Source organism: Tenrec ecaudatus, chromosome 5 (assembly GCF_050624435.1).
Source record: "Tenrec ecaudatus isolate mTenEca1 chromosome 5, mTenEca1.hap1, whole genome shotgun sequence".
NCBI lineage: Eukaryota > Metazoa > Chordata > Mammalia > Afrosoricida > Tenrecidae > Tenrec > Tenrec ecaudatus.
The window spans coordinates 72,956,222-72,969,804 of record NC_134534.1 but is presented as its reverse complement, the minus strand read 5'-3'; the positions used below and the strand labels follow the sequence as shown (position 1 = coordinate 72,969,804).

General features: G+C 46.8%; 2 protein-coding genes across 4 annotated transcripts in view; one reads left to right on the top strand and one right to left on the bottom strand.

The window, feature by feature from the left end:
• The window catches only part of TRIM55 (tripartite motif containing 55), a 107,537-nt gene extending 97,414 nt beyond the window's left edge, over positions 1-10,123 (top strand). For both annotated transcript variants that reach the window (XM_075549624.1, XM_075549623.1), the window contains one exon: positions 9,077-10,123. In XM_075549624.1, coding sequence (XP_075405739.1) covers positions 9,077-9,199 — 123 coding nt within the window. In that variant the 3' untranslated portion in view covers positions 9,200-10,123. The remainder of the gene's footprint in view (positions 1-9,076) is intronic.
• A 1,191-nt stretch (positions 10,124-11,314) lies between these two features.
• On the bottom strand, positions 11,315-13,379 carry CRH (corticotropin releasing hormone). 2 transcript variants are annotated; one of them, XM_075550665.1, is made up of 2 exons: positions 13,030-13,379; positions 11,315-12,347 (listed from the first exon to the last, which is right to left on the bottom strand). In XM_075550665.1, exon 2 carries the CDS (start codon positions 12,328-12,330, stop codon positions 11,746-11,748), a length of 585 nt encoding a protein of 194 aa, XP_075406780.1. In that variant the 5' UTR covers positions 12,331-12,347; positions 13,030-13,379; the 3' UTR covers positions 11,315-11,745. The 2 variants fall into 2 exon arrangements, with proteins under 2 accessions (XP_075406780.1, XP_075406781.1); XM_075550666.1 differs by having other exon boundaries at positions 11,315-12,344.
• Positions 13,380-13,583: the final 204 nt, after the last annotated feature.

Genomic DNA, 13,583 nt, shown 5'->3' with positions numbered 1-13,583 from the left:
GGCAAAGGTGAGGCTGCCTGCTCCTGTAAAGCCTTACAGTCCGGGAAAACCTGTATGGAGTTGGGGTGAGTCAGCGTCCTCACCTCTTTGACAGTGGGAACATTTCAAAAGGCCTCTTAGTACCTGAAATAAAAGCTTGGTAGTTTGAATCCACGTATTGACAATGAGGAGGAAAACCCAGTGCGCTCGATCCTAAGATCAGCCATTGAAAACCCGACGGAGCAGCTCTCTGCCATCGCATCTGTGTTTTAGTTGCGGTGCGTCGTCTTAGTTGCGGTGCGTCGTCCCAAACCGACGACTCTGCCTTGCGTAAGCTTGAGGGACTCAGACACCGGGCAGGAGACTGGCGGGATTGCCGGGGTCTGAGCCTGCTTCACAGAGACTGACTGTGTGCAACCCCAAGCCGATGCACTATCCGTCTTCTGCCAGGTTAAGAAAAAGAGTGAGCTTCATGTCTTCTTGTTTTGGGGCCCTGAGGAAATGACTCGAGTTTCTGCTCTTTCTCTAGTGAGAACGAAGCAGTCAATGGCAACAGAATCCCCCAATCAATCCCCTCCCTTAGTGCCAGCTATCGTTCAGTGTGTACAGCTCGACATCTTATTAAGGAAAAAAATGTTCTTCGCTCCGTGGCTTTCCTTCCGAGCCTCTTCCGAGGTGGTGCCTATTTTCTTCTTCCTTTCGGGTTTCTGGAGAGTGTGCTGTGTCTTCACAGCCCTGCGGTCCATGCTTGAGACACCCTCCACCATTTCCATTCCTGCGGAGCAATGCGCATGAAGGCAAGGCTCCCCATGGAGTCACTAGTGCTTGACTACTCAGCCCCGTGGGTCTCAGACCTCACCCCAAGAACTTCTCTCACATCCACGCCCTCTGCCTAGCAGTCTCTAGCCTTCCATTTCCTCTCCCCGCCACTGGCCAGGCCCTTGGCCATCTTTTTCTTTCCAGTTTGAAATCCCTATGCAATGCAGAGGCCTGGGGTTCAGGAATGCTAAGTAGGGGACCAGCTCAGCAATCGGGTTTGGAATCTCTGATGAAGCATGCGAAACATGATCTCAATATTCCCACTCACTCTGTTCCCAGCACTTGGCCTTGATCCTCTGACCCAGGCTAGCAGGTGCAGGATGTGTGTTGGGTGGCTGCCCACTGAGCAGCTTCAAGTCTGGCCTTGCCTTTCCTACCCACATTCCTTGAGACACAAGCTTTCATAAAGTTGCTTAAGGGTTCTTTTCACTGGCCGGGAAAGGCAGGCGCTTGACATATAATAGTCACCAGATCCTCTTACCAGCCTGTTTTTGTGATGGGCAGACATTCAACCAATACTCAAAAGATTGAGGAAAGGACAGCCCAAGTGTGGCTGCCATCCACAGAATTCCTCACTGTTCCCCGTGGCCCCTCAAATGACCAGGCATGGAGTCTAAGTTGCTCGCACTGCTCGTCCTTCAGGATAAGGTAATGAATGGCATATCTAGGTCAAATGGTCTCGAGCAGAGGCAAATAGTAATGTCTCCGTTGTAATTCACTTTGCCAGGTTGACTGGTCTTACTTGGATAAGCCTGAGGGAGTGGAACACAGGACAGGTCAGTTTTAATGGATCAGATGCTGGATGGCATCCACAGTTTGCCAATTCTGCCACCCCACAGAGGCTCTGGGATGCTGAGGCAGTGTAAGATAGACTGGCAGACCCCAGTATTTGACTTTGAGCCAGCTAAAAAAACAGTTATGGCAATTCCCCTCCTAAGTGTTTCTGCCCAGGCTTGTGCCAGGGCAACTGTTGGGAAAGCCCCTGGTTCGGTCTGTATATTCTGTGGATCATGCGAGACAAGATCCATTTAGGTAACCGACGCCCCTTGGGGGGCCCCCAACCCAATCATGAGCGTGTGCATCTGCCTGCACATGGTTCTATCTCCTATGCTAAGTACACAGACACACAACAGCCCTCAATTGATCTTTGCACACAGTTCCATGTTATTATTGTCAAGAATCTTTTCATAAGAAATATTGTAGTCTCTTTTTTTCTCCAATCACATTTCACATGAAAGTCAAGCCAAAGACTTTCAATGAGCATTTCAGTTTCTCTGAAACCTTCCAACTAAAAATTAGCCGCTTGTTAGAAGCAATGAACATCGGTGCCTTTAGGGACCAAGAAGACAGGAGGAATGAAAAAGACATGCCTGATAAGTGATAAAGGCAGACGGAGAGGAGAAACAATTGACTCTCCTCTTAACTTCATTCTAGCTCAGTTCCTGTCCGGGCACAGGGTCTGTTGCAGCTGCAGCTAGCCCTGAGCAGGGGAGGTACAGGGTGGGGCTAGCAAGCCCTGGCCTACAGTGGGCATGGTGGAATCCCTCCACCCAGGCCCGGCTTTCTCAAGAGAATCTGGAACTCTGTTTTTTTAATGATGGCAACTAGTTCAGAAATTTATTTTACTTTTCAAAATGTCCTGCAGCCCAATCGTACTTACTGGTCAAACAAACCCTGCGCATAGGTGGGATCAGCTCTGCCCACACAGGCAGTGACCCACACCTTCTGATCGGACCCTTGCTCCTCAGTTACCATCAAAAAAGTGACTCTAGATGACAAGGCTGGTCAAGGGTGACCCCCGAGCTCCCCCTGCTGCCCCTGTTCTTCATGTGTGTGAAACTAATCCTATGTAGTAACAGGGCTAGACTTTTTTTGCCCCTCAAAGTAAAAGTTCAAAATAGCAAGAAAGAAATCACAATGTGGGTAAAAGTGTGTGTGTGCTGTGTTTGTGAGTGAGCCTGGTTTGCAAATACCCAGAATCCCTGAATGAACTCATCCAGGAAAAATATCTGTTCCCCTAAGCAAAGGCTTTACACTCACTTCTGTTGGTCTCCAGTGCATCTTGATCGAATTGGATCTCTGACAGTTGACACAGAGGGAAAATGCTGTTTCTCTTTTCCATCTGCTAGGGAAAATCTTTTTTGTCAAATTATCTGAAGCCCTCAGTTAATACTATACCTAGCATAGTGTTAAATAATGGTTTGTTTATTATCTCATTTTAGGGAAATTTGGAAAATTCAGAACTCATGTTGGACCAACTACCCTTTGTCTACCTTTTATTTCAAAACTAAACTATCTTTAATAGTATTTTTTTAATGTTATAAACCAACTTGATTATGAAATATTTGAAATATATTCCTTTTCAATTAATGGGCTCACTAATGTGGTAAGTCATTCTATTATTGCCAGCAAGAAAAGTTTATTGCTTGCAGTCTTTCCTTATTTTAATTATATTTAAATATTATCATATCATTCTAAGTAAGCAGTTCATACAACCCCTTATAAAATATTTATGTCTTTAACCACAATATAATAGTCTTATAGTAGTATTAACAAAATACTACTCATACACTCATAATTCTATTTTGTTGAAATATTTTAAATTTTTAATCACATATATATTAAAGATAACTTATTTGAAAAGTAAACTGGAAAGCAAGATATGTATCAGTGCTCACCGTGCTTTGTGCAGCTTCCTGGTGCAGCACTATGGGAAGGAAGATGGGAGAGAGCCAGTCCTCAAAAATAACTTGGGGAACTACTTGAAGGAACACATCTTTACCATTGCATTTAGGAAAAACTAGGGGAATGTTACCTGCTTTTATTTGGTGGGAAAGACGATTTTTGAAGTCTTTACCTCATTCTTCCTCGATGGGTTGTTACTGTCAGGTGTCCGCAAGTCAAGGTTGACTCACAACAGCCCCAGGTGCAGGGTAGAACTATCTCCCAGAATTTTCTAGGCTGTCATCATTTTAAAAAATCATTTTATTGGGGCTTATACAATTCATATTCACAATCCATACATCCATCCATTGTGTCAAGCACATTTGTACATTCGTTGCCATCATCATTCTCAAAACATTTACTTTCTACTTGAGCCCTTGGTATCAGCTCCTCATTTTCCCCTCCCCCTCCCCCACATGAACCTGATAAATTATTATTTTGGCATATCTTACATTGTCCAATGTCTCCCTTCACCCACTTTTCTGTTGTCCATCCCTGGGGGAGGGTATTATATGTAGATCCTTGTAATCAGTTCCCCCTTTCTACCCCATCTTCCCTCTACCCTCCCAGTATCGCCACTCTCACCACTTGTCCTGAAGGGATCATCTGTCCTGGATTCCCTGTGTTTCCAGTTCCTATCTATACCGGTATACATCCTCTCTGGTCTAGCTGGATTTGTAAGGTAGAATTGGGATCATGATAGTGCAGGGGAGGAAGCATTAAAGAACTAGAAGAAAGGTGTATGTTTAATTGTTGCTACACTGCATCCTGACTGACTCTTCTCCCTGCGACCCTCCTATAAGGGGATGTCCAGTTGCCTATAGATGGGTTTTGGGTCCCCACCCCGCACTCCCACTCATTCACCATGATATGATTTTTTGTTCTTTGATACCTGATATCTTGTGATCACATAGACAGATGGATGTGTTTCTCCCATGTGGGCTCTGTTGCTTCTCAGCTAGATGGCCACTTGTTTACCTGCAAGTCTAGGCTGTCCTCTTAAGGAAGAAAAGCCTTGGTGTTGTAGGGATTCGTCATTGCGGTCAGCAGTTCAAAACCACCACCCAAGAAAGACAAGGCTGTGTGCTTCCACGAAACGTTGCCGTCTCAGAAACCCATGGAGGTAGATCTACTCTGCCCCGTAGGGCCGCCCGCCATCAGTGGGAATTGACTTGCTGGCAGAGTTTGGCTTTTCAGTCCCTCCTTAGAGAAGCCGATCACCAGGGCTTTCTCTAGGGAACGCTGGGCAGCTTCACAGTGCACATCCTTTGGTTAGCCGCTGAGCACCTTGTGTGCCACCAGGGCTTCTTCCTTTACAAGGTCCCGTTGCCAAACCAACCCCATTCTTTGCCACTGAGTCAATTCTGATTCATACATCTGACCCGCTTAGAAACAGCGCTGCAGAGGGCCACGCAAGACCGTGATTGTACTACGCTGGAGGGCTTCCCGCTTACACCTGATGTCCAGCTCTGGGAAAGATGAGCCTGGCAAGGACAGTGGTCTCTCTTTGCTTGGAACCATTGCTGTTGTAAATCCCCCAAACCAGCCCGTTGCCATCAAGCTGATTCTGATTCACATTGACGCTAAAGGACAGTGTAGAACTGCCCCATAGGAGTCCCAAGGGCATATGCTTTGCTGAAGCGTACTGTCAAATCTGTTTCCCCTGGGGCTCGAACCACTGCCCTTTCAGTTAACAGCCAAATGTTTACCCCACCAGAGCGCTTTCTACTGGTAAACAAACAAAATACCATGCTAACTCCATGTAGCTTTACCGTTTGTGAATCTTTATGGGACTCGAAAGACTCATTTGCTTCCCCCTGGTGAAGGAGTCCTGGTGACGTAGTGGGCTACGTGCTCAGCAGCTAACCACAGGAACGGCAGTTCGAAACCACCAGCTACTTTGCTGTAAAAAGATTAGGCTTTCTGCTCCCACAAGACTTCTTTAAAGTGCTGAAAAGCAAGGGTGCTACTTTGAGGACTTGGTGAGCCTGACCCAAGCCATGGATTGTCAGTAGCCTCATATGCATGTGGACGTTCAAGGCTGACGCAGAGTCAGTGCGTTTGAATATGGCCCTAGTGAGGAATACTGAAAGCACCATGGGCCGCCAAAAAGAACCAACCTGTCTGGGGAGGAGTAAAGCCAGAATGCTCCCTAGAAGCACGGATGGAAGACTTCATCCCCACCCCAATACTTCGGACATGTTATGAGGAGAGACAAATCCCTGGAGAAGGAGATCATGCTTGGTCAAGTTGAGGGGCAGTGAAAAACAGGAAGACCTTCAGTAAGAAGGACTGAGTCAGCCTCTGCATCGATGGACTCAAACATAAGGGCAATGGTGAGATGGCACAAGACTGGGCAGTGTTTTCTCTGTCCAGGGGATTGCTATGAGTCGGCACTGACTCAATGGCACCAAACAGCAGCAACAGAGGGTTCTAGCCCCGGAAATGCACAGGGCCAGTTCTACTTTGCCTTGAGGTCACTGTGAATTGAACTGGACTCCATGACAGTGGGAGTTTCTTAGAGCTAGTGGCAGGTGGGTTTGAACTATTGATCTTGTGGTTAGCAGACCAACGCTTATACCGCAGTGCCACCAGAGCTCCCTAGCTTGTCATAAATAATCTCCTGTGTCGTTCTGCATAGCAGAAGATCCTCGTCATGGATGTAAGAAAGACGGAAACACGTATGAAACATGTAATTTAAGCAAAGTATGTGCAAGATACTTTGAAACTTTTATTTATTCCATATTTTCAATAGCCTTCTAAAGTAGCTTCTCATTGCTAGTTCATAAAGGAGAAAACCAAGGCTCAGAGAGGATAGGAACTTGTCCAAATGATACAGCTAACAAGTGGTTGGTCTAGAATTCAAAACCTAGGTAAGCCTCCTTACTAAACTAGTCCTTCCTTCAATTGATAGATATGAGGCCAAAGAGATGTTATAACCCCCTAAGAATATGCAAGATAAGCCCCTTATCTCTTGGACCCATGATGGCTCTGGCCTTTGGTCTCTTGAAACACAACATCAGTCTATAGTGTATGGAGGAAAATCTACCAACTGCCTAGAACCATAGGATTGAAAAACAAATCTAAACTATGGAATAAGCGTTGAGCCACTAACCAAAGGGTCATCTGTTCAAACACATCAGCTGCTTTGCAGGAGACAGATGAGGCTGTTGGCTCACATAAAGGTTTAAAGCCTGGAAAACCCTAAGGAACAGTTCTACTCTGCCCCACAGGGTGCTATAAATCAGAATTAACTTGTTGGCAGTGAACTTGGTTTGTTGGATTTTGCGGATAGGCTGTTACCAGTAAAAAGTTTTAAACTGAAGGTAAGTTTCAAGATTGAATACAGAAGTAGCACAGGCACATATACAAATTATGCATAGCATAAATATAGAGAAATGCATGTAGACAACTATGTATCAAAGCAATTCTAGTGGCTTGGTAGACAGACACAGCAGTTTTCCAAAGGCTTTATCCCCGTTCAGAAAATAACCGCTGAAACTACTTTTATCCTCGAGTTGCTTCCAAACAGCTCCTATGGATGTTTTCTCTAGATCAGGCATGGCTTCGAGGAAGCCCCAACCCACTGCCATCAAAGTCAATTCCAACTCAGAGCAGCAGCATAAGACTGAGTAGAACAGTCTGCCCGTAGTGAGGTTTCCAAGGTGGTCAGTTTTTTGGAGGTAGGCTGTCTCATCCCTCTCCACAGAGCCGCTGATGGGTTAAAACCACGAGCCTGTTGGTTAGCAATAGAGCGCTTTAACCACAGAACCACCAGGGCTCCTTCTAGGAAAGAAAGTCCAACGTGGACTAGATCTGATTGTCTAGGCAGAATTCATATAGGATGGGCACAAATTGTCTTTTATACCCAGAAGGGATATAGCCCAATCATTTGTTCACATTACCTTTAGTGAGAGTAACATGCCTGTGAGAGGGAAGATCAGTTTGTCACTTAGAAAGAGACACAGAATTCTGTCAGGATGGTGTTTATTCTACCTCATTGTCAGGGACCTTGAGGTGCCTAAGAATGCATAGCATCGTTTTAAAGAAGGCCCAGTGTCACTCAGCATTAAACTGTTCCTTCATCAAAAGCTATGATCATGTTTTTCAGGTTTATTCCACTCCTTAATCAGGGGACAGTGAAGACACTGGGAAGGAAAATGCTCCCAGAACCATAAACATTTGGACTAATTTGATTGGCTTTGAAACATCCTCCCAAAACATATATCTCGGATAGGACCTGGTCAAGGACAAGCCAAACACTCATTTTTCCTCCTTAGCTATTTGGAGTGGAAACAAAACCACGTACTTACCCAAGTTCTGCTTTGCCTCCTCAGACATTTATCATTCATAAGGCAGCTTTGTAAAATCAGATTCTGAGCTGAATGCATGAGGCTGCCTCATTTCTTGAAATATGTAGCATTTTAAACCAGTGGGGGTGGTGAACTCATCAGAATATGTTTGCTCATTTTTGGCGGTTCTCCTAGGAAGAATCATGGTGATTGTAAATTTAAGGTGTTTGAGTCATACAGAGAATGTGTTTCAATGAGACTTAGTAATTCACTATCATTCCATTAAGTTATGTTTTAAAACCCCAAAAGAAATAAATGAGTTCAGTTATGAGATAAGGTTGAGCCATTATCTTAAAATGAAAATCTTGGTCGGGGACTTATAAAAAGACAATTCTCTCTTTATAAATATTGACATTAATAGATTCCATTTCATGGAAGAAAAGAAGTCTTCATGATTGGCTGAAAGCTAAGCCTGCAATTTTGCAAAAATTACATGGGCGCGCATGCACACACACGCACACACACACACACACACACACAAACTCACACGCTGTGGTGATTCAGTTGGCAGTAGGATGAGCTTTCCATGCTAGAGACCAGGGTTCCTTTACTAACCAGTGCATCACATGTGCATCACATGTGTAGCTACTATCCTCCTGCCATGGGAGGTTTACATGTTGCCATGACGCTGAGTAGGTTTCAGGGATGCTTGTAGGCTGGGAAGAAGTAGAAAGAAAGACCTGGAAGTCAACTTCTGAGGGAAAAAAAAAAGAACTTTTATTTGTAGGATCGTTAGATGTATATTTCCATTTCTTGGAGAACCTTCTTGCTCTGGAGAGAAGATTATATTAACATTCCCAGAGTATTGCTGTGAGCAGTTCATTAGGATTTTTTAAAAAATGATTGGTCTTCAGGGTGTTCTAAATCCAAACTCCTTTTGGTGTCAGCACGATTTCCATCCCAGTGAATCACATGCAAATGGACTTTGCAGAGAAAATAAGTAGTAGAATAGCCTGGACCATTTTTCCCAAGAACTTCCCTCCACTGCATGCACTACCCTTGTCCGTTTTTTTTTTTGTCTCATGGGCGTGAATTACTTTCATAGCTTTGGCCCATAGCTAAGATAACCCAAGCTTGCTTTTTGTCCCTGATAATAATTATATGCCCTATAATTATTATTCTCCTTTCTCCTCCTTAGAGAAGTGGCTGGATCAAATAGACTAGCCCCCTCTTCCTCTAATTCCTGTGTTCTTCTGTTACAGATTGGAGCTGAAGCCGCCCCTCTCCAGGGACAAGCTGCAGCTCCAGGGAGCAGCGAGGGAGCCGACTCTGAGCCAGCTCGCCACGTCTTCTCCTTCTCCTGGTTGAACTCCCTGAGTGAGTGATACTCACTGCAGCTGCTGCCCCTCTGTCTGCCCGGCCGAGATGCACAGAGGCAGCAGGGAACCCAGAGGAAGTTAATATGATGCGTATGATAAAAGGGGCCTCGGAACAGGATTTCTGAAGAAGGAAAAAACAAACTGTAATTCCAGATGACTTATCCAACACACTGGGAGAAAATAATATTGTGAGAAAATAGTTGCAGATGGCATTGGAAAAAAAGAAACTTGATTTTAGGAAGAGTTTCTCTTGTGTGGGAAACATGACGGGTGTGGAGGTGTATGAATGTGCGTGTGTCGACAGCTAGTGACAGGTGTTAGACACTGTCACTCCGATAGGCCGTGGCTGTTTCTTATTCCGTCACAAGAGCACTCCCTCTCCTCTTTGCCAGTGTAGGTGGTCAGTGACGTTCAGTGTCAATTCCCAAGTGAGTGATTTAGCGATATGTGGACAGAAGGTAAATCATTGACCAAAGGTATGCAGTGTTTCACAGACGCTTCCTCTTCCGCAATAACCTCGCTGGCTGTGTACTCAGATTCCGTAACAGCTTCGCTGGCTGTGTACTCAGATTCCGTAACAGCTTCGCTGGCTGTGTACTCAGAAGGGGTCTTTGAATTCCGTGACACTTTCATGGTCAGGAAGACGAAGGTCTAGAACATCTCGTGTAGAATTATTTTCTAATCTAAGTTTTGGGTATTCGGATATCATGTTCTTTAATTGAAAAAGACCTTCCAGCAGGCACTTTCTACTTTTTAATAGATCCACTGAGGCACCAATGTGTTAAGTGTAGAACAGCTATGTGTGTTTATATATATACAAGTATGTATATAAGCACACAGTGCACCCCTCCATGCACATATATATTTAAGTCATATTTTACTTATTCTTTACATAATGCCTTCTTCAGCACCTAAGTATAACTACTCTGTATGAACTCTTAAATAAATACTGTTTTTAAAAATGCTGTCTTGCAGTGGCTTATTTGATGTTTCTTATGTCCTTATGAATCTACTAGTCAAGTGGATTTGAAGCGCTCCTAGGGAAAAGGTGTCCTCCTACATTCAAATTAGTCGTTCTTCTTTCCCATATTAGTTTTGACATAGCGAACACTTGATTGAATTGTTCAAGCTATAACTAAACCACCAGAGGGCAGTGCATCAAAAACACATTAGATATACTGTTCAACTTTAGAAGTGGATAGTTTATATTACAAATAATACACGTGATTAGGTTGGCATAGATATAAATTTGGAGAGAGTTTGCATAATTTAAATTCAAAATTCCCTTACAAGAAAAACATTCACAAATGCTATCTTATAGCAATAAAATGTATATTTGTAACAGTGGAGACTATATCAAGTTTTTAATATTACAAGCAGGCATTAAGAAATCACTTAGGAAAAACTACTTGTGCCCGTGGCTTCCTGGGGGCGAGGTGGGATGTGAGTTGGGCTGTTAGCTGCAGGTCAGCGAATGGCAACCCCTAGCGGCTGCTTGTGGGAAGGAGGAGAGGTTCCTATGCCATAAAGACGGCTGTCTGGGAAACCCGCAGGGACAAGTTCTTCTAGGGTCGCTGTGGGGCTGCTGGGAGTCATAAAGGTCTCGGTGGCCATGAATTTGTTTTGGGGAGTCCAATCTTCATTAAGTGAGTCTATCTCATAGTGGGGGGCGGGGAATGTGGCAGGAAATTTGGGCAGAATCCCCCGCGTCAGCCGTTCTGCTGCCTTCCCAATGACTGTTTTATAGATCCTCTGCTTTAGATGTTATTTCCGTTAGGGATCAATCTTTGATTTATAAAATTGCCATGTCTTAGAGCTGGAAGCAACTTCCCAGGTAACTCCCATTAAGGAATTGAGCCCAGGGTCACTGCATGCTAGAGTCTTCAGTTAAACAAACAAACAAAAAGAAGGAAGGAGGGGAGTTTGGGAGTTGTTGTTGGGGGGGTTTGCTAGGTCTGATTTGTATGTGTGTGCTGAAGACAGCTTGGAGAGAGCTAGGAGCCGAGAAGTTCCCGTGTCTGAACATTTAAGAGGAACGGTAGGTAGCGTCATGATTACCTTTGCAACTTTTATTAAAAATATTCTATTCATTGGTCTCGTACACAGCCAAATTGACCAAGGATTGGAAAGATGTTTTATTATGGAAATGCTTACAAGAAAGAGTTGATTCAAAAGAGCTCACAGATTTGACATCCACTCGTCCACGAAAACGGCATTCTCTTTAGCTCAAACCACAGCAAGGACTATTGGGAGGCGTCTGCTTTCCTCCTGTACCTGCAGCTGCTCCCAACATCACTAAAGAGACCTGGACGTGGAAGCTAAAAGCAGACGAGCCAAACAACACGCCTTTTGTTGTTACTGCATGTGATTACACTTTGTGCATGCTAATTGAACGGTGATAGACTCTCTTGCGGGACTTTTTCAAGCTATATAAAAATAAACAAATGGTATCAGAGCAGCGCTATGGTACAGAATACTTTATTTTTGTTATTTTTTTAAATATATTTTTTGCGTGTGCTAAATGCAGAATTTCCGCGGCCGCACGCACCGCTTCATTTCCCAATGATCTCCATCAGTTTCCTGTTGCTGTGAGCTTGTTGCGCTAACTGCTCGGCCCTGGCCATTTCCAAGACTTCTCGGAGGAGGTGGAAGGTGAGGTCGAGCGAGATGGGAGGCTCCTCCGCCTGCCTCTTCCTCTCCGGTGCCTCCTGGCGGTCGCCGAAGGCGCTCTGGGCGCCGCGCGCCGCGCGACTCGGGGGGCTGTCGAGCGAGCGCCCAGGCAGCAGCAGCAGCTGCTGCTGCAGCGCGCGGAAAAAGTTGGCGGCGGCCGTGTCGGGCGAGGGCCGGCTGCCCGCGGGGAGGGCCGAGGGGGCGGCCGAGAGCGGGGCCGCGGGACTCCGGTGCAGGTTCCCCAGGCGGAGGAAGTACTCTTCCCCCATGCGGAGTAGGACCGGCCGGGGCTGCGGCTGCTGCGGCTGCTCCGACTGCGGCGGCTGGAAGAAATCCAGCGGTGGCGGGTGCGGCGGGGTTTGCCGGGCGCCTGGGCTGGGACCCCGGCTGAGAAAGGCCCCGCATGGCGGCCAGGGCAGCAGAGCCACCAGCAGGACGCCCGCGGACACGAGCAGCGGCAGCCGCATGTTCAGGGCGCTCGCTGCTGCGGGGAGGGGGGATGAGAAGGGAAGACAGACAGACACAGAGAGAGGAAGAGTTGGTTAGAGTTGGGCTCTAGTAGGAGATGCGCTCGGAGAAGCTGCGGCCCCGCGGGCGCTGTCCGCGGTGCTGAAGCGCCCGCCGCGGTCCTGGCACTCGTGGGGCGAGGGCTTGGGGGGAAGTTAGGAAGGATACTTCTGGGGTTGGGATCGCAGGGGGCTCCGAGGGGCTCGGCGCCAAAACGCAGCCCCTGGCCGGGCTGAGACACCCCCCGCGAAGGGGAGGTCCCTAAATCATCGTCCTAGCGATCCGCCAGACGGATTCCCTGCGCGCTAGGAAGGCTCCACCGGCTTAAGATTGCGCGTGCCTGGAGCATCCCCCTTGCCGGATGTCTCGGTATCTTCGTTCAAATGGAGAACCACGTCCTCCTTTCCTCCACCCTCGCCCTTCCTTCCAGGCAGTCCATGGTGGGCTTGGCTAGTCTACGCCGGGCGCCAGGGAAGCCCCGCAGCCGTCTAAGTTTGCAGGGTGGAAATTCCCGAGGCCCAGTCGGGGAGAGCACACACGCACACGCCCAGGCACATGCATACGGGGACAGCTGGCTGGGGACAGCTGGCTGGGGACAGCTGGCTGGCCGCTGTGGCAGCGCCAAGTTGGTGGCGCGTTTGGGTCTGGGCGCTCCCTACCTTTGGGGTGCTTCCGCGGGTGAGCAGGACAGCTGCCGCCTCTCAGCAGAAGGAAGTCTCCGGGTTGATTTTCTTCAGGAAAATCTCCTCTCCTTTCGTTTCCACTCTCTCCCCTCTCTCTTCGGTCTCTCTCCGGACTTGTGCTCAGAGTTTGTCCACACCAGAGCTTGGAGTAGGCTTTTATAACGCCGACCCTCTGCAGAAACCACGCAGCATCTGCCTAATAAGCTGACGCTCTCTTGACAGCTCGACTGCGTGCTGCCTCTGCTCCTGCATAAATCATAGGGCCCTGCCAGGGAGCATGGGGCAAAGTTTTGCTATCTCAACACTGAATCGCACATCCAATTATATCAACAGATATTTATCGCCTCCTTGGTGACGTCAACGAGCCCTAAAATGGAAGGGCTCCTTATGACTTGTCCATTGACAAAATTCCTTGAATGAGATTTCCCAAGTGTGAAAACATACTGACCTCATACTAGTAAAGGCCAAATTTGGGGGGTGGGAAAAGAGCGAATGGAAGTGAGGGGGCGGTGGGGAGGAAGGAAACTGCA

Coding starts and splice junctions, on each gene's coding strand:
- CRH (XM_075550665.1), bottom strand. CDS start 12,330: ATGCGGCTGCCGCTGCTCGTGTCCGCGGGCGTCCTGCTGGTGGCTCTG.